At 48.3% G+C, this 20,502-nt stretch overlaps 1 protein-coding gene across 8 annotated transcripts in view; it reads right to left on the reverse strand.

Moving 5' to 3' along the window:
- Positions 1 to 20,502, reverse strand: part of TP63 (tumor protein p63) — a 1,032,286-nt gene that overhangs the window by 13,384 nt on the left and 998,400 nt on the right. For 4 of the 8 annotated variants that reach the window (XM_069617458.1, XM_069617460.1, XM_069617457.1 and 1 more), the window contains 3 exons: positions 12,859 to 13,016; positions 3,473 to 3,617; positions 1,170 to 1,263 (listed from right to left, as the gene is read on the reverse strand). In XM_069617458.1, coding sequence (XP_069473559.1) covers positions 1,170 to 1,263; positions 3,473 to 3,617; positions 12,859 to 13,016 — 397 coding nt within the window. Of the gene's footprint in view, positions 1 to 1,169; positions 1,264 to 2,117; positions 2,194 to 3,472; positions 3,618 to 12,858; positions 13,017 to 15,457; positions 16,533 to 20,502 lie in introns of those variants that run through there. The other 4 variants (XM_069617462.1, XM_069617461.1, XM_069617464.1 and 1 more) reach the window with 3 other exon arrangements.

Genomic DNA, 20,502 nt, shown 5'->3' on the forward strand with positions numbered 1-20,502 from the left:
CAAGCACACAAGGACCTATTGACACTCCCTTCTGCCACCTGAGAAAAATGTCCCAAGTTATTAGAAAGAGAAATTACATCAAAGTTTCAGACCAAAACGTCTGCCACTGAAGGCAATATATGGTGGGGGAATTAAAGATTGGTGCCATATAGGAGCACAGCACAAGTCAAGCAACTTGTCTTGGTGGCCGAACCTCATAGGTGCATTGTTTGTGTCCTGTAAAACAGGAGCACAAGCCAAGTAACTGGTCTTGGTGGCAGGACGCTTCAGGTGCACTGTATACATATGTTAAATCTGATCAGGTTTCTTGACTGGATATAATCGAAAAAAATAAGGAGCCATTGTAAGCCTTAAAAGATGTTTAAATATTTGGGAGCGACAAAAATCAAGCTATACCAAGAGATTGTACTTTGCCGAACATGGCCAGTGTGTGTCAGAGTAAAATCATTTTAGGTTTCATGGATCTGGCTAAATGGAGGATCAAGAAACAAGACCATAGAAAAGTAGAGGGGTGCAGTACTTTGTGGGTGTTTATACACAGAGGAAATTCCACAGAGGCAACCAAACACTTTGTGGGTTTTGCATTCTACTCTTAAATACTCCATACTCGCAATGGGAAAGGAGGTGGCATGGGAGTGGAGATCAGGTTACTGCTTCTGAATTCCATCTTAAAAAGGCTATGGGGAAATTAAGTGTCTGCGAATGGGAGGATAGGGTCCTATCCGACAGAGAGAAAGATTGTTGATTCGATTCATTGTGCTGGCGCGGGGACAATGGCAGTGCTCGTTACAGTGAGGCACTTGAAAAGGAGGAGTCTCTGACTCAGCACTGGGGAGCAGTGGGTTTTCTTTTTTTACCTAGGTGACCACTATAGTTCTGCAAGTTTGATGGTTTGCTTCGTTGGTAGGCCTGCAAGAAGCACATTGTAGCATTTGGATTTGCTCACACTATGGTCCAAGACAGGTTGGCCAAGTCAATGTGGTAGGTGCAGCGTGTGGCTCGCTAGCAACTTGGATACTAATGGGTGGAATTTCAAATGGAGGGTTGTGATCTGGGGTAGCTTGGGGAGAGAATCGTGGTGGGGATGGTTGTATTGGTGTGTTCAGGGGAGAGTTTCAAGCTAGCTAGAAGCAATCACACAAGAGTCTGTAGAAAGAAGCTGTACTCACCTCTATGGAATAGTGCTCAATCTGATAGATACTGCTCAGCCCCTGGGTAGTGAAATAGTCCAGACAGGATGAACAGCCCAACCTCGCTAAAAAACTGCAGTTAGGAAGGGAGGGTAGGGAGGGGAGGGAGGGAGGGAAGGGAGTATGGAGACAGGAGAAGCAATACAAGAAAACCATCAGCTTGACCACAACAAATACACTCATCAGTTCACTCGCATACCAAACTTCTTCTATACAGCAAACATCAACCCACCGCAGTGGCCTGCGATTCCAAGTACACACACAGCAAGTGAAGCAGTCCTGTTGGAAGACTTGCGGCCATCCCACAAAAGAAAGACACTTTCTCCATTTGCTTCTACGTTGCGAACATCAGCCATGAGACACTGAGCCAAAATACAGAAGAGATGCCTGGGTGTGCAAAATGCATACGTAGGCAACCACTTCACAAACGATGCAGCAACCTTCGAGACACCGAGTGACCCTGTGTTTTTGAATACGGGCTTTGCAGCCAATAGCACTTCACACAATGGGACATTGGGCCTTGCCTTTGTGTCTATGTGTCTACATGTGCCAGCATGCAAAGCACTGCTTGCTAGAATGCCTGGACAATGTTTGGAGATTTACACAGAATACCTCCCAGGCTTTGTGGGGTGTAGATGGTTGCGGCAAAGCATTAGAACGAGGGATTTTTCAAATTTGCGTATTTTTTATGCCTTACACAAACGGTGCAAATGGCAAATTTTTCAAAACAGTTGGCTTCTGTCCCACAGTGTGTACAGAAAATATTGCATTGCAACGGGTACAATGATGGCCAAAAGGACTGGCATGTGACCTGAGATCCGTTGGCTACCAAAGCCTGCAACACTCCCCGCACACTACATTCCCCACCGTAGCAATCATGCCAGAAACAAATGAAAGAAAGATCATTTTAAAGTCACAATATCTCACCTCACGTCTGTCTTTTACTGGTCCATAGGCATGCACAAATTGATTAGGGGAGGGGGGTGAGTCCAAGCCCAGGTGACTGTAAGGGTGTGCAAAATACAGCCCTTACTTTCATGTAGCAGTGCACAAAATCCTACTTTCACCTCTCAGTTCAAACGTGTGATTTAAATAAATCTAAATTTACAGAGCAAATGACCCCACCGCCACCCGCACAAATTTAAAAAAGTAAGAATTAAGACAGAACTTGAAAGGAAGGGCTGTTGTATCATGCAAATCATAAGCCACAAGTGCAGATCGACAATTTGGTGCTGTAACATCACAAACAGGCAAGCCGATGCACACGTTTTAATTGGACGTCGCAGAACAAGACCCCAAGTGCCGCGCTGCCTTGATAAAACCTCATACCATTTATTTCCCATTCATTTCTCACCCAATTAACAGGAAACCGTTTTTATTTGAAACATTTTTTGGGCTCCCCAGAAAGAAAAAGTGCCCGTCAAAGTTGGCAGAATGGGCACTGATCTGGGATCCAAAAGCACCTTTGGCCAACGTTTGCTGGGGACGTGTCCTAGGACTCATCGCCCAGCACTCCTTACTGTTTTAGGCAAAGGGCCGGGTCCACTTAATGGTAAAGCCAGCCAATTACCCTCTTCTCCTCCCCAAGGGGAAGGAACTGCAAGTGGCCAGACAGAAGCAGTTTACCACCGCCCCTTAAAAAGGAAAATCTAACCTCCCTGGAATCAGAGAACATTAACAAAATTAAGGTTGTCAGAATATTAGGGGTTTTTTGCACAACCCCCCCCCCCCCAAACCCCTTCAGGCCCTCTAGACACGAAAGGAAGGGTGCTATCAATCACAGGCTTATTTTTAAAAGAATGTTTGAAAATGCATGACTTCGGGAACACAGTTCCCCTGCACGGGTTTCACTCTGTGGACTGCGGTGTAGCAGACTCTTCTGGTCTACGGTCTGCACCGACCTAGGTTTAGACCTATACCATCCAACAGAGCTCTCAATCACGTAGATGCTCAGTGAATCCATGACTTCTAACCGAATATTCCCGATGGGAGGATGCTGAAAAATCATGTACCTTAATGCCTTAATGGGGGAGGAAGGGAGCATTTAACATAGAATTAATGGCAATAGTAAACGCAATGCCGCAGTGATTTTTGGGTTGGGTGAGGAGGGGGGGGGCTGGGGGGGAAGGGGGGAGAAGCGCAGGACAGCGTTTTCTACCCATGACCAAAAGTGCAGGTTAAGCCTCATCTCTTGGCTACCCTCATGCCTTACACCAACCCATTTCTGAAAGAGGAAGAAACATTCTTGAGCCCCAACAGAATCAATTCCTTTAGGAACTCACCTGGAAATGCTGCAGTCGGTGGGGTAAGGAGGCGGAGGAGTGCAGTGCGACGTCGACGGCATTGAAAGGGAAGGAGGCAACCCCTGAGTGGGGCTAATCCCGTTTAGGTCGCTGGGCATCGGCATGTGCGAACCCATCATGGAAACTAGAAGAAAGAACCAAAATGATCACTGCAACATCATGCTTTTCACCGACATCCCACTTGAAGACCCCTCTCCCAGACTGACCAGCTCTCATGATGAAATGTCTATTTTGCCAGAATCCAGATTCAGCAATAAAAATAAAAAAAACACAAGCACTCCAATTCCCACACCCCCCCCTTTAGGTCCCATTCTGCTTCTCCAAGCCCTCGGCAGGCATCTAATATTTCTGCTATTGAGCATCTACCACCAACCATATACTCAAACAATACAAACACCTGAAGACACCCACCTGTTTACCCAATCCAGAACAACAAAACAAGATCCTGTTTTGAAACAGCGATTTATGCTGGCTCCCTTGCACTTATTACCTATATTAACGGTACTTAATGCATCACCCTTGGAAGGGCTGCATCTACCCTGCTCGTGATTGGAAATTGCAGGTGGGTACAATATTTGAAGCCAATGCTTAACTATCAGCTATCAGTCCCATTACAACAGTCCCCTTCCTGCTTAAAATCTTGGATAAGATTGCCTATAATCAAATCCAAAGCTTTCTGGAACAACAAACTCTTAGGAGAGCGCCAATCAGGATTCCGTCCCCAACACGTCCCCTCATTGACCTAAAGGCACAAATAGATGAACTAAGAGATAAGGGAAAATGGCTCTCCTCTTGCTGCTGGACCTCTCGGCGGCATTCGACCTTGTGGACCATGGGGTACTTTGCAGCCATTTAGACTCTGCCGAACATTTCTCCAGGGAGGCCATAACTTGGATTGAATCCTTTCTTAGTGACAGGACCATGAGGGTGTTCTCCCCATCGGCAGCGGCTGACCCAATCCCCATCCGGTGCAGAGTTCCTCAGGGCTTGTATCTCTCCCCGACTCTTTACAACATATTCACTAAGCCCCTTTTTGATGATCTGGACCATCTCGGTATCACCTACACTAACTATGCAGATGATACCCATATTCTCCTCCCACTTTCCGGGGATAACAACAAGGATTTGGCCTTGGTGAATAGGGTGTATATTATCGTCCAGGCATGGATGGCAACCCACGGTCTATGCCTGAACGATGATAAAACAGAGTTGATCATTTTAGGGACGCATTCCAACATTAAAAAACTTAGCCAGGACTATACCTCATTTGAAATTGATGGGAATATCATCAAGGTATCTAAAGACGTGAAGACTCTTGGCTTCTATCTGGATGCCACCCTCTCCTTCGACAAGCAGGTGAAGTCATTGGCCTCGGCCACCGCCTACACATGCAAACTTATTAGAGCAGGCAAACACTTTCTGACAACTGCCTTATCCTAGCGAGAGCACTAATCCTCTCGAGGCTCGACTATTGTAATGCCCTCTACATTGGAGCAAATAAATCCATCACCCACCGAATTCAAATTCTCCAAAACAATGCCCTACGAGCCGCCCTCGGTGTGCCTAAAAGATAGCATATTTCAAAGATCAGGCGTCAAAATAACTGGCTGTCCACCCAAAACAAAATCCATTTAAAAGTAGCATCCCTGGCTCACAAAGCCCTGAACAATGCCGTACCGAGCTATCTCTGTAATAAACTGCCAAAAAGAAACCACACGTGCCCTGCCAGAACTTCAATGGCCAATAGCCTCATCATTCCTAGATTCAGGCTATCTAGGTCGGGGGCAGCAGCTTCCAGGTTCAAGCGGCCCAATTATGGAACTCACTGCCAAACCCTCTACGTGAGGAGCAGCCCTTTCCGAAATTCAGAACTAACTACATTAATCTGCTGAGGTCTGCCAAGGATTAGCCCATTGGCGCCCACTTATCCTCACACATCCCTAGCATACACACATCACTATCCTGCTCTCCATTGATCCTATGGACCTCCTCACTCTGCCCACCTGGCGGAGGAGCCAACGTCCATCCAGTGCCTGTATATCTACTGTCTTTATTCGTATTTGTATTCATTCTGTATGTACTTTATGTGTAAATTGCAATTGCCGCCTACCCGCGATAGATTGTATTCTGTACATTGTATGCAACCCATGACCCTACCCTGTAACTTAAGCGTTGCATTTTTTGTACTGCTGCGCCCGGCTACCTTCGGGTCTGGTGCCCATTATAAATGAATAAAACAAACAAACCATACCTCCCAACACCTCGCCTACCTCCCCCTCCCCCCAGAGACTCAACTTCTTTACTCTGCCTTATTGCGTCAATTGTTGAACATTGCACTCTGGAATGCTCAGTCTGTATGCAACAAAACTTCCTTGATCACAGACTTCTTTCACGCCAGCTCTCCCCGCATCCCCCCCCCCTTAGACCTTACCATCACTGGAACCTGGATTTCCACATCTGCAAATGCCACTCTGGCAGCCATGCACACGTCCAAACTATCCTTCGTTCTCGCTCACTGATTGACTGGCAGAGGCGTTGGACCCCTACTCTGTTCACGCCTCAATGCCACACAAATCTCCAATGCCACGTCCTCTCGTACCTCTTTTGAATTCACCAGCTCTATTGTTCCGCCTAACTCAGTTCACATCTCCATCCATCTCCCTCCTGGACTCAATGGACCATTCTTTGATGGCATCGGGCAACTCCTTGATTCTCTTCCCACTAAACATCACCTCAATCCCCTAGGTGACTTTAATCTTCCATCTCCAACCACTTCTCAGAAATCTGAACTTCAGCCTTTTCTTAGTGACCACACTCGCCACTCTATCCAGCACCTACCTACCTATACAGGGGGTAACTTTGGTTTGCTTGTTCAGCTCAACCTCTTGCTCAGCCACCGATACTAGTGCTGCACCATCCCTATCTGATCACTCCATTGTTTCCACCACCATCTCCTTTCTGCCCTCTGACCTCGCCTCACCAATTACTAAAAAGAAATATAAACCTTCTGTCATTCCTCCCATTCTCTCTGAACTACAGCTCTCGCTCTCCTCCTTTCAGACGCGATGCCTCTTCCACTAACACTGCCTTCTCCTGCTTCCAATACCTACTATGGAACTCATTCTCCCCATTGCCAACTTTCAACCCAAGTCTCAGCATCCTCTACCATGGGTCACTCCCTTTATCTGCTCTCTCTGCAAAGACATACGTCAGCTGCTGCACAAATGGAATGTACCCACTTGCATGAAGACCTGCAACTGTACCGCTCTGCTCTGAACGCTCAAGTCCTCTCTTGATGGGGCAAAACTGGAATTCTACCTCGCCCTCATTGACTCACTCCAACCCTCTGTGATGGTTACAGGGTACCCCAAGACTCATTCCTCACTCCTCTTAAACCTGTGACTGTCAACTCTACTCTCAGAGCTAATGACCTAGCGGACTACGTTGCTGCAAACATTTCCAAAATTAGAGACTCTCCTGACCTTCCTCACACTCCCGCTTACACTCCTCTACCATCCTACTCTGTCTATCTTCCACTTTAATCACACTAATCCTGAAGAAGCCCCATCTACTGATGAAGGTTAACTCTTTCTGTGCCCCATCAGAACCTCTTGCTCCTCATCTAGTCGAGCCTCTTGCCCCTTAAGTGGCCTTTTACCTTGCTGGCCTTTCACCTTGCTGAACTCTCCAACCAGTCCTTCAACTCCACTTGCTTTCCCCGTACTTTCAAAACAGCCATGGTCATCGCTCCCCTAAAAAAGCAGGGGGCGGACCCAAACCTACCGGCTAACTTTCGCCCAGGGTGTCTGCTTCCGCAATGCTCTAAAGCGCTTGCAATGGATGTGTTCAACCATTTTACCAATTTCTTAGACATCCACAACCTACGAGAACCCCTACAAGCAGGTTTTGGCTCAGTCACTCCATGGAAACTGCTCTCATGAATGTCTCCAACTTCAACACCTCTCCATAGCACTCAAACCTATCATCCAACCCAATTCTCCTTGACCTATCTGCTACCTTTGGCATCATCAATCACTGTGCTCTCCTTAATACTCTTCTTGGGATTCATGATCAAGCCCTTGCCTGGGTTGAATCCTACCTTTCACCTCGCCAATTCTCTGTCTCCTGGAGCATCAGCACCTCTCAACTCACTCCTCTAACTGCTGGTGTTCCACAAGGAACTGTCTTGGGTATTCTCTTCTTTACATTCTACACCTCTGCTCTTGGGGCACTAATCTCCTCCTGAGGGTCCTCGTACCAACTCTGTGCAACAACACCCAATCTTCTTCTATTTTCCTAAATTCTCATTTGATCTCTATAAAAATGTCCAACAGTCTCTCTGCCATAAACTATTGGATGGCTTTACACTCTCTGATGTTAAACTGTACCAAAACAGAGGTTCTCTGCTTCCCTGCCAAATACGCTCATCTCTTCCACTGCCTATCCAGTCCCAACCTAACACACTCCCCTACTCTTCTTCAGCTAGAAACCTGTGTTATCTATGACCCTTCTCACACCTTCTCTACTTTCATCACCAAAACGGCAAAGTTGGCTCGCCTCAACTACCTACATATTAAGAAAATCAGGCTCCTCTTTCCTTTCAACACTGTCAAGCATCTCTTAGCCACTCTGGTCTTCTCTAAATTGGACTACTGCGCCCGCATCCTCTCTGGTCGCCCAACTATGCTTTCTGTCCACTTGACAAGATCATTAACTTAGTTACCAGGGCTCTTTGAACTCGCCCACTTCCTCATACCATCACCAGGCTGGATGGCCGACCATGCAAAACAGAGCCAGAGTTATATTCCTTCTCCTGGTTCCCAAATGTATCTACGGAAAGGCTCCACTATCTATGCAACTCTACAAGCCTCTTTGTAATCTCCACTTTGCCTCCTCGGCTTCCACTGTGGCACCTTACCGTCCGGTGCTTCCTCTTGCTTCTGCCCTCTTTCTTCTGGCTCCACTTGCATGGAATTCTTTTTCCCCGGACATTCGAGAAACAGTCCACACGGATTTGTTCAAAACCAAAGTAAAATCCTCCCTCCTCACCTACGAGTTACCCTCTTAAGCTACATCTCCATCTGCCTTCTAGCTAACGTTTTTCCCTTGCCTCTAATCCGCCTCTGTCCCTCACTTCTTCTGCCTCAAATCTAGCACTTCACTGATCATGGCCACACCAAGAGCACAGCTGGCCGTACAGCCTTCCTACAATTAAAAATGTCTAATGTTGATTGTCATTAATCTGTGTAAGTCCATCCATGTATTTTCCTCGGTGACTGTTGCATTTACTCCCCTCCACAACCTGGTCATAACGTCACTCAAACTCACCCACTGTAAGAAGCTCACTGCTTCCTGTCAAATCTGATTTCTTATCTATTGTACGTTCTTTTGCTACCAAACTAGCATTGTTCCTCCATGTACATAAATCAATAAAGAAATCAAATAAATTCTTGTGCTACACAAACTCCGCCACAAACAGATTTAACAAGCAACTAGCAGCAGTAACGTCACATTAACATAGCATCTTGGAACAGTGTTCGGTGCCTCTGGAAAAAACATGAAAGTGGATGTGCGCAAGTCAATGGGCTGCTCGAAAGAATTAAAATGTCTGCCACAAGGACTCAGACGCCCACATTTCAGGCCAGATGCCTCTCCAATGACAGCCGCATTCCTGCCTTTTATGAACATATCATATTCTGCTCCCTGGCAATATCTGCAGGAAAGTGAAATTGGAGCTATGTCCAAGTCACTGTGCGTCTTCTGCACATCCTGTGAATGCTCAACACGGTCACTGCCGTTGACACTCTCCTCCTTGAAAGCTACAAGATCCTCTCCAAACGCAGGACTAACCGGTCTGGAGGTGGAGTTGCCCTTGTGTTACCTGAATGGATTTCTGCTACTATCATTCCCACACAATCTTACTCTTCCTTTGAATGCCTCGTCTGTAGGCTGGGTGTCTCTCCTACCTCTCCCTCTCTCACCACTATCCAAAGGCCCCCTGGACCCTACCTCGCTTTTCCCCTCTTATGGGCCGACCTGACCTCCTCCGCCAAACTTCTCTTCCTTGGTGACTTTAATATTCATCTAGACTCTCCTGATGTTGTCACTTTTCTTTTCCGTGACCCCTGACTCTCTCGCCCTCCCTCACAATTCTTCCCTTTAGCCCAACACACACTGTCACACATTGGATGCGCTCATCTCAGCTGACATCACACTCTCAAATCCTCCAACTACTCCTCTCTCCTGGGCTGATCACTCTCTCCTCAACTCCCATATGGAGCTCCCTGGCGCTCCAGTAATGCCTGCCCGCACTGCCAGTCTCCTTCATTCGACCAATGAAGCGTGTGTCGGTTGCTGCATTTGCTTCCACCTCCATTCCTCCCCCCAGCCCTGCTACTGACTCATTCCGACTTAGCACTTGCTATCCTCCATCTCCAACACTCGGGTCTTCCTTACATCCTTGCCCCAGTCATGAGGATCCACATGAAGCCTGCCTCCAAATGCAACTCTTGGTATGACTTCGACTTGGCCACTCTGAAACGCAAGTGCAGAGTTGCTGAGCGGAAGTGCAGGCCTCAAGCACATCCTCTGACAAACTGGCCTGCCGCCTGCTCCAAAGGCAATATTGTCTCTCCATCCACTCCAAGAAGAGGTCCAAGCCCACATTTCTGGGGCCTCCAATAACACGCTGCACTTTTCAAAATCTGCAAGGAACTTGCCAATCCTACTGCAGTCTCCTTTTCTCCTCTTCCCTCTCAGGCCCGCTGAACTGCATTGGCCTCCCACTTTTCCTCCAAAACTCCGGACATCCTGTCTTCACTCTGCTCTACCCCCTCCACACTTGCCTCCCTTGCCCCCCCCCGCCCATTCTCTCCTTCTCTTCCATTGCACCGGACAAGACCTCTAGAGTTGTCCGCTCTATGGAAGCATCCTCCAAACAGGTGCTCCCCTGCTCTTCCAGTACCATCATCCCCCCCCTTACCATGGCTTACTTCTGTAGCCATTCCTTTGCCACTGGCTCTGTCCCGCAACCATTCAAGCACTCCCTTGTGCACCCTCATAAAAAAAAAAACACCTGCTGACCCTTCCTGCCCGGCCAACTATCGTCCTATCTCCGTCACCCCTTTCCTGGGCAAACTCCTGGATAACTTGGTCATCCCCCAACTGACCCAACACAACTAATCTGCTGGTTGTCTACATGACCACCAGTCTGGATTCAGAGCATCCAGAGGCACGACAACTGCTCACCTGAACACCCATGAAGACCTGCTCTCAAATCTTGATTCCAACTCTCTCTCCGCTCTGATCCTTCTCTACCATTGACACAATCATGCCATCCTCATACATCGTCTGTGATACCCTGTGGACCGGGGACTGGCCTGGCTGACCCCTTTGCTTTCAAACAGACCTTACCAAGTGCAATTGGGCCCTTTCTTCTCTGCCACCTATCACTACTTCCGGTGTCCCCGAGGGCTCTACCCTATCGCCATGGCTCTTCAATTTCTACCTTGCCCCTCTGGTCCACGTGATCTCCACCTTCTCTCCTCACTTCGTGTTATGCGGATGACACTCCGCTCTCCTTTAAACTTCCCTGCTCTTCTCCCTCCCCCATACCAGATTGCCTGACTGCCATCCAGGCATGGTGTTCTGCTAATGCTCTCTGCCTTATTGCCAGTAAGACTGAGATACTTCTCATTGGGACACCTGCTCACTGCTTCCCTCTGACACGCTGGCCGCCATACTTGGGCCCCCTCCCCACTCTCCTCCTCCCCTCACATCAGTGACACTTGGCAAGAAGTCCAACTTTCAGCTCCATCTCCTCAGGGGCATTCTCCCTTTCCTCACCTTCCCCCAGAAGCTCCAGAGCTCTGGTTCTCTCGAGGTTTGACTACTGTAACAGCCTCTTCGTCAATCTGCCACTTCAACTAATCCGGAACAGGGCTCCGAGACTTATCCTTGGCCTCAAGCCCAGGGACTGCATATCTCTCCAGCCCTAAAATCGTTGCACTGGCTCTGGGTGGCTGCAATGATCAAACTCAAAACCCTCCATCATCCACAAAGCTATCTGGGGCCTGGGACCCTGCTACATTCAACTTTCTCCCTCAAAATACCTCCCTGCTAGAGTCCTTTGGTCCTGTAGCTTCAACTCTCTGCAGATCAGAAGATTCTCCAAGCAGAGAGCGGGGGTCGGGGTGGGGAATCACTTTCTTCAGCAGGAGCCTCCCTCTTGAACGGCCTTCCTGCCCCCCTCAGACTGGAGCCAGATCTCCTTAATTCAGAAACTTCTCAAGACCTCCTTTTCCTTCCCTCTCCCCCTCCCTCGCTACTGCGACTGGTCCCTCGTGTGCCGCTACAGTGGCCAGGCCCCTGTCATACAGTCTTCCCCAGCACCCCTCAACCAGCACTTTTTCCCGGGCACCCTTCCCCGGCTAGCCTAAATCTGGTCCCGCCGTCCTCGCACTATTTGACCCCTACCTCTGGTTCCCCTGGCACTTGCCCTCCTGGAGTCCCCTCAGCACTTGCCCCGCCCCTGGGGACACATCCTCCTGCACTTCTCCCCCCTTTCCTTATTCCAGCCCCTCCGCCCTATCCTGCCCCCTGCACTTATTGTCACTACACTTGCATGGTACGAATGCCACAAGGCCTAGTAGGACCATTTATTGTTTTTTCTCCCATATCCGCCTCCTCCCCCCATTTCTGTCTTGTGGTGCCTTCAAACACTTGTGTATAGGCACCATTCAAATGTACAATAAATAAAATAATTACAGAGTGGCCAGACTCCCATTCTTGGGTTAGGAATAATGCATGCAATGGTCTTCGGAGTGGGGGAGGTGCGGGAAATATTCACAAGAGTTGCCTGAATCTGTGGAGTCCATGCTTTTTCTATTAAGTAGCTTCCTTCTACAGCACCACAACTGGGATCCTTATCCCATAGTTTCCCTGTCGCTCTAAAGGTGCAACGTAATCAACAATTCTCTCCGGGGCTCAAAAATCTACTGCAAGTGGTCCTCTGTGCGTCAAACATGTATACACTTGCACAGGATCATGCACACGAGCGTAACTTGGAAGGGGAGATTAGGTCCACCCAAATCTCACTGTTGGGCAGTGTCCTGTGTAGTAGCCGTTATCCTTCCACAGAGCGCCAACTAAAACCCTAGCCTTGGCAGAGCTTTCCCACGGTTCTAGATCACTCCTCATTTCGGTGCATTATCATTGAACTTCTTGACACTTCAAGCAGGTGGGGGGCCCTGTGCATTATTCTTTATACAATACCTTCTGATTTTTATAGTGCTTAGATAGTCCAGTGGGAGCTAGGATTAAGGTGAAAATACATTAAAATAATGATTGCGAGAATCTGTGCTTACTGTTTGCTCCCATGCTGTCTGACAGGGTGCCGGGAGTTAGGGCGTTGCGCTGCTGGGGGTTCATCAGCTGGCTGACTGAAGGCAGCTTGTTCATGTTATTCATTTTTCCCAGCGGAGGGGAGTTGGAACCATAGGACGGCTGGGACTGCATGGAGGAGCTGAAAGGAAGAAGAGGCAAGTACAGGCAGGCTCGTTAGAGAAGACTTAAGAATCTTCAACACCTTCAATCGCTACTGAGTTATAAAAGCGCAATGGCCTTGACCAGATGGGCCTTAGGTTTGGTCTCTGGTGTCACTGGTAAGCTACTGCATAAAACAATGCCCCGGCAGGGCCAAGACATGCAAGCACATGACCTGGCGTCTCATAGAACATCCTTGCATTACCCATGTTATAATGCACAGCTTGACCGGGCCAGTACCCTCTTCACTAGCTGAGCATTAGGAGCAGGGGTACAAGCCAATTTAAAAGCTACTATATCACAACTATAAAATGTCACCGGCAGCCCCAATTGCACATATAGACATGGTCCCAAGTCCACCACAGAAAAAAAAAAAAGAATCCCTGACCAAACGGTCACGCCCCTGCCGCACACGAGTGCGTGCAGGGGCGGACAGCCACGCCAGAGCCCGGACGCGGCCTTTAGAGAGACCAGGTAAGTGTGGGTTTCTTGTATGTTTGGGTGGAGAGGGAAGGGGGATGGTGGAGGAGTTGGTTGAGGGCCGGTGGTTCGGGGGAGTGAAACCCATCGATTTTGTTTTAATCGCGTCAGAGGGAGGGAAGAGGGAACGTTTTTTCGCTTTTTGTAGGCTGCGAAAACATTTTTTTTTTAAAAACAATCTTTTTGTTAGGCGCCCTAAAAAAGCGAAATTATGACATAGAACCATAGACCTAGCATACCATTTCTTTAATTATCTATAACCAATGGCTAGTGCAAATTGAGCCCAGCTGAGCTGCTCAACCTGCAAAGCGTTCCGTCACGGTTAACGCTACCCTCCTACAACTTTACCAATTAGTAACTAAAGCTCACCCTGCAAAGATCTATTGGTTTTTTCTTCGTCAACAAAGGCTTTTGGTGTCCGCCAACTTCCTGTTGCGGGAACCATCAGATTTAGGGATGCAGGCAGCTCTGCCTGAAGACCACCACAAGCTCAATAGTGATTGGCCGGTACGGTGGTTTGCAGAGAAGCATAGCTTCCATCGATTGTAGGTTTAGGAGTCCAGCACTGCATTTCCAGAAACTTTATAGCAATACATATTCTCACTCACGCGCAAGATCGCATTCTCGCTCTCGCACTTCCTTTCTGATTTTCAAAGATGCACCAACAGCCACTCACCCCCCTGGACTTTTCCGCTACACAGCAATCTATGCAGAAAGGCCAACTGCAGCGAGTGTGAATGAAGCTCACAAACCAGTGAAAATACCAGAGCAGAGTTACCAGTCATATAGCAACAGATACTTGCATAAACAGGCTATCATGTGCTAAGCCTACATATCAGACTCGGAGGGAGCAGGAACACAGTAGGTGGTGTTCGTTAAGAGAAAATCGAAGTACCGTCTTTTATAGATTTGTTGTGAAACTACGGATTAGCAAGCTACTTCCTTTTAGCCGTCCCTGAAAGAGTGGCCTGGGGACAAGGTTATTGAGGACATAGACATGGTCACTAGAATCGGTGATATGGACGGTCTCGGTCTTATTTCTACATCGAGGGAGCACCCCATGGCCAACTTGCATTGTCGAAACATTGTAAAAACACATGACAGGTAATAAGTCACAAAGAAGAAGAGCAAGAGGGAGAATAAATAACGAACAGCAACTTGGCTATAAAGCATTCCAAAGTGTACAAGAAATTGGCGCAAGAGTGGTCACATTGTCTTGATCAGCTAGCTTTTTGTGCAACATTTAAGAATCGGAAAAACATCAAAACCTATTGATTTAGCTCGTGTGCATAGTAGCATTCGGAAATTTTACATTTTGAAAAATGGGCTTCGTTGAATCTTCGAAATGAATGTCAAATTGGCTGTTGACCATCAAATTACTGAGCACTTCTAGCAATGAAAGTGACTTGCCAGTCAGAGCCGAAGCGGGCTCACCAACACTTTAGAATCACAAATCGTTTTATTTATTTAAAAGGGCAACTTTAGCTTGTAGTAAAAAATATGTACTACTAGGTTTAAAAGAAAAATATTACGAGGCTGTTCACACTGAGTACTTTTAGAAACTGAGCACCTAAACCTTGACACTCAAAACAGGTCATTATAGACTGAGAAGAAGGCTGGCAGTAACAGCTGTCGAAAATAAAAGTAGACAACAGTTTCTTCTGTAGACACGTGCGCGGTGCTTCTGCAGGAACACTTGTTAGGTGCATGCACATGAACAAACGAAAGGCACCAGCCCAGATCGGAACCCCCCGCCCACCCGAGCAATATAGGTTATTCTGCTCAGGGAGAGGGAACACCTCAGTAGTAAGTGACACGTGCGCATGCATTATTCTGCGTGCATGTTACAAGTTAGGTCTATGGTGTACTGTTAGTGATATAGGTAAGGGTTCTGCTGGCTGTACCAGAATGGTGAAAACAGAAAAAGCTAAGAAAGGGGAATAAGAAACAGGAACCATTTATTAGCACAGAACATCAAACACCCACTGAGGGACACAGTCAACAATGAAGTCATTTCAACATGTATGCTCACTGGTGGTAGTTTCTAAACAGAATTGCATTCTTCAATCAAATACATCAAATGTTTTCGAGAATCAATCAGAAGAAAGTATTGTTGAGTCAATGAACAGTTTCCCAAAAGTGCTGTCAAGTTTGAAAGTGTGAATCAAGAGTGAGTGAATCTCTTGCACCTGAGGTTTCATATCCATCAATGTCAATCCCATGAAAGCCTTCAATGCATTGGTATCCCTACCCCCATCTGTTTCAGGAGGGGCACAGCGGAAACTATAGAACAATCACACAAGAACTTAATAGTTTAGCCTGTCCAGCAGTACTTTAGTTTTAAGATAGCTACATTCTTGCTACTAAAAAAAAAAAATGTTCATGACCAGCATTTGAAAGGCCTGACTGAACCGAAAATATAAAAACTAGCATCAGTAACAGGCATCCTTTGATAAGCAGAGTATATTTCACAAAAATTAAAGGTTGAGACCTGCTCAAGCACACCATTCAAAGTTCCGTAAAAGTACAGCAAAGTTACATTACAAGAACAAATGACTAAAAACACAAAAGCCTAGGCTAAAACGCCTTGCAGTTCAGGAGCCTGCAACACTATGCTCCATGACTATTTCCAGAAATGTCTTGTTAATGGTTGCGTCCCTTCAGAACATGTTCTTGGACTACTGGGCCTTCTCTAAGCACACAGCCGCTGTACAGTCCCTCGTCGGAGAGCTGGGACACTAGCACATTGAGTGCATCAGCGACGCTTCGGTGGGCGCCAAGAGCCAACGCATGGGCTGGTCCAAGCCACTACTGCACACCGTCCATTGCCTGACACAGAGTTAAAAAGTCCTGCGAGTGGACTGGGCCGGAGAAACCCTCGCTTAAAAGCGATGTCTTGAGAATGGGCAGGCTGACCGGTTTTAGGAATGCAGAATGCTTTAAGAAGGCCTCGCTCTGCCTCAGGTGCTCTCTCCTTGGCTCCTCAAGTTCATTCCTGAAGCACGATGTAAGGAGACTGTAAAGGGGAACCAAAGAGAAAGAGAGAGAAAGAGAAGAGGAGGTGAAGGCAAGGGACATTCAACCACATGGACACGTCATGATCACAGAGGGGGCTGGTGGGCGGCATGTCTTATAAAGACTAAATAAAAAGCAGAAACGGTGACTAGCCATCAAACTCTGCTTAAGCCATGCAATGTACAACATTCAATATGTGCCGCTACTTCTTGGACTAGTGCAACTTGGGGAAACGTTATCACCCGAATTCCCATTGCTTGAATTGTGCTAAAAGGATCGGCGTCGCCAATGGAAGGGACCTAAGGTGAATTGCCAGGGAGCAACATGGTCGAATTCTACCATGCCGAAAATATATGCATAACTTTCAAAACAATGCTTGTTCAAGTAGATTCGGCAACAGTAGGAGGGAAGGGAGGGGCGGGACCCGCTTCACACGATAGAAAGCTCCATGCTGGAAGGGCAGCATGTCAAATGCATGCAAGCCAAGCAAGCAAAGGCAGAAGGCGAGAGAAGGCAAAGGGTGCTTGCTTACACAGGGCTTACGAGATATGCCACACTCTGGAATTAGGAAAACTCCCCGCTTGGCCTCTTTCCTGCTGTGAAGAGCATTGACAGAGCAGGTGCCAGGATTTTAGCAGCCCAGCCTACGTTTTATTAAAATAACAAGGAAAAGGGGAAATGCCACCATTTTCCCAACTGGCGAAAAGGTGTGCCTAGGGGTCGGTGAAGGATGAGACACTTGAAGCCACGCTGAAAGATTAAAGGCTGGTTGTTATAGTGGGCCAGGTGAAACATGAGCTTCTAAAGCTGCGATCAAGAGGCTGTCTGGGAGAGCAAAGTAAGGCGAGCACATCCAGACAGTAAACAGAACAGAGAGGAAAGGCCCCGAATTACAAACACTCTGCTACCCTGCTCGCCACTCATTCCCCAACTCAAAGGCAAGGCTCGTGCACCACCTGCCCTACCCTGCCCAGACCGGGCACCATTTCCTCGAGGGAAGGCAGAGGGGAAATAGTGCTGCTGGGATGTTTCAGTTCTCCTCGTGGTTCAGTATTCAGGGGAACCTCCATCACCCTTTGCACTCTGCGCCCTACTTGCAAAAGGCCCGATCTGGCCACTCGCTGCACCATGGTAGCCAGGGTCCACGTTTGGCTGAACCAAGCCTGACATTTCAAGATAGGCCCTCGCACCGCCTGCCTTAACCTACTGCCCCTCACTGATCAACTTTCTGCTTGCAGGTGTTGGAAGTCTAGTAAGCAGCCTGGTCATGCCTCACGCTTGCCCGTTTCCTTCTGCATTCCCACTTAACTTTTGGCACCACATAAAGCTAACTGACCATACTGGCATGTCGGAGCAGCAGATTTACAGTGGTTGCCCTAGTGTATAGCTGCATAGCTTGACATTACTACTAGGAGGAAGGCCGGGAGTGGTTGCACTAGTGTACTGCATAGCTTGACATTACTACTGGGAGGAAGGCCGGGAGTGGTTGCGCTGGTGTACTGCATAGCTTGACATTACTACTGGGAGGAAGGCCGGGAGTGGTTGCACAGGTGTACTGCATAGCTCGACATTACTACTGGGAGGAAGGCCGGGAGTGGTTGCGCTGGTGTACTGCATAGCTTGACATTACTACTGGGAGGAAGGCCGGGAGTGGTTGCGCTGCTGTACTGCATAGCTCGACATTACTACTTGGAGGAAGGCCGGGAGTGGTTGCGCTAGTGTACTGCATAGCTCGACATTACTACTGGGAGGAAGGCCGGGAGTGGTTGCGCTGGTGTACTGCATAGCTTGACATTACTACTGGGAGGAAGGCCGGGAGTGGTTGCGCTAGTGTACTGCATAGCTTGACATTACTACTGGGAGGGGGGCCGGGAGTGGTTGCGCTGGTGTACTGCATAGCTTGACATTACTACTTGGAGGAAGGCCGGGAGTGGTTGCGCTGGTGTACTGCATAGCTTGACATTACTACTGGGAGGAAGGCGGGGAGTGGTTGCGCTGGTGTACTGCATAGCTTGACATTACTACTGGGAGGAAGGCCGGGAGTGGTTGCGCTAGTGTACTGCATAGCTTGACATTACTACTGGGAGGAAGGCCGGGAGTGGTTGCGCTGGTGTACTGCATAGCTTGACATTACTACTTGGAGGAAGGACGGGAGTGGTTGCGCTGGTGTACTGCATAGCTTGACATTACTACTGGGAGGAAGGCCGGGAGTGGTTGCGCTAGTGTACTGCATAGCTTGACATTACTACTGGGAGGAAGGCCGGGAGTGGTTGCGCTGGTGTACTGCATAGCTTGACATTACTACTTGGAGGAAGGACGGGAGTGGTTGCGCTGGTGTACTGCATAGCTTGACATTACTACTTGGAGGAAGGACGGGAGTGGTTGCGCTAGTGTACTGCATAGCTTGACATTACTACTGGGAGGAGGGCCGGGAGTGGTTGCACAGGTGTACTGCATAGCTTGACATTACTACTGGGAGGAAGGCCGGGAGTGGTTGCGCTAGTGTACTGCATAGCTTGACATTACTACTGGGGGGAAGGCCGGGAGTGGTTGCGCTAGTGTACTGCATAGCTTGACATTACTACTGGGAGGAAGGCCGGGAGTGGTTGCGATGGTGTACTGCATAGCTTGACATTACTACTGGGAGGAAGGCCGGGAGTAGTTGCGCTAGTGTACTGCATAGCTTGACATTACTACTGGGAGGAAGGCCGGGAGTGGTTGCGCTGCTGTACTGCATAGCTCGACATTACTACTTGGAGGAAGGACGGGAGTGGTTGCGCTGGTGTACTGCATAGCTTGACATTACTACTGGGAGGAAGGCGGGGAGTGGTTGCGCTGGTGTACTGCATAGCTTGACATTACTACTGGGAGGAAGGCCGGGAGTGGTTGCGCTGGTGTACTGCATAGCTTGACATTACTACTGGGAGGAAGGCCGGGAGTGGTTGCGCTGGTGTACTGCATAGCTTGACATTACTACTTGGAGGAAGGACGGGAGTGGTTGCGCTGGTGTACTGCATAGCTTGACATTACTACTTGGAGGAAGGACGGGAGTGATTGCGCTAGTGTACTGCATAGCTTGACATTACTACTGGGAGGAGGGCCGGGAGTGGTTGCACAGGTGTACTGCATAGCTTGACATTACTACTGGGAGGAGGGCCGGGAGTGGTTGCGCTAGTGTACTGCATAGCTTGACATTACTACTTGGAGGAAGGCCGGGAGTGGTTGCGCTAGTATACTGCATAGCTTGACATTACTACTGGGAGGAAGGCGGGGAGTGGTTGCGCTGGTGTACTGCATAGCTTGACATTACTACTGGGAGGAAGGCCGGGAGTGGTTGCGCTAGTGTACTGCATAGCTTGACATTACTACTGGGAGGAGGGCCGGGAGTGGTTGCGCAGGTGTACTGCATAGCGTGACATTAATACTGGGAGGAGGGCTGGGCGTGGTTGCGCTAGTGTACTGCATAGCTTGACATTACTACTTGGAGGGCTGGTGGTTGCTGTTCAACCCCCTCATCAATAGTGCAAAGTGAAGCTCTGCTTGTGGGCTCCGCCTGCTTGGACTGTCCTGACCAAGTGCTCCCAAGCAGCTCTAGCAGGACTCAAAAAGAGAGTTCTAATGTTCAGGAACATATGGTTCTATTTAAGGAACTCCGTTCAAAAGATTGGAAATCGATTTTCATTCACACAAACACCCGCTCAAATTCTCAGCACGTGGGGACGACTGCTCCTACTGCTGCTGGCAGCAGCCGGCACTCGTCGTTTAGGGGCATCTTGATATTAAGCCTGTGACCGTGCATGACAGAAAACCTCCACCAACGGACTAGATGGTCTTCGAATATCGCCCCTCATTTTGTGCGTTCGCCTTTAAAATGATGGGCTAAATATTCGCCTTTTTGGGCGGGCCTGCATGCAAGGTCTCCATTGAATATACACCTTATAAAAATACTGCATTGAGCTTTTTCAGTCTCG

This window comes from Ambystoma mexicanum, chromosome 10 (genome assembly GCF_040938575.1).
Source record: "Ambystoma mexicanum isolate Mex_15411 chromosome 10, UKY_AmexF1_1, whole genome shotgun sequence".
NCBI classification, from domain to species: Eukaryota; Metazoa; Chordata; class Amphibia; order Caudata; family Ambystomatidae; genus Ambystoma; species Ambystoma mexicanum.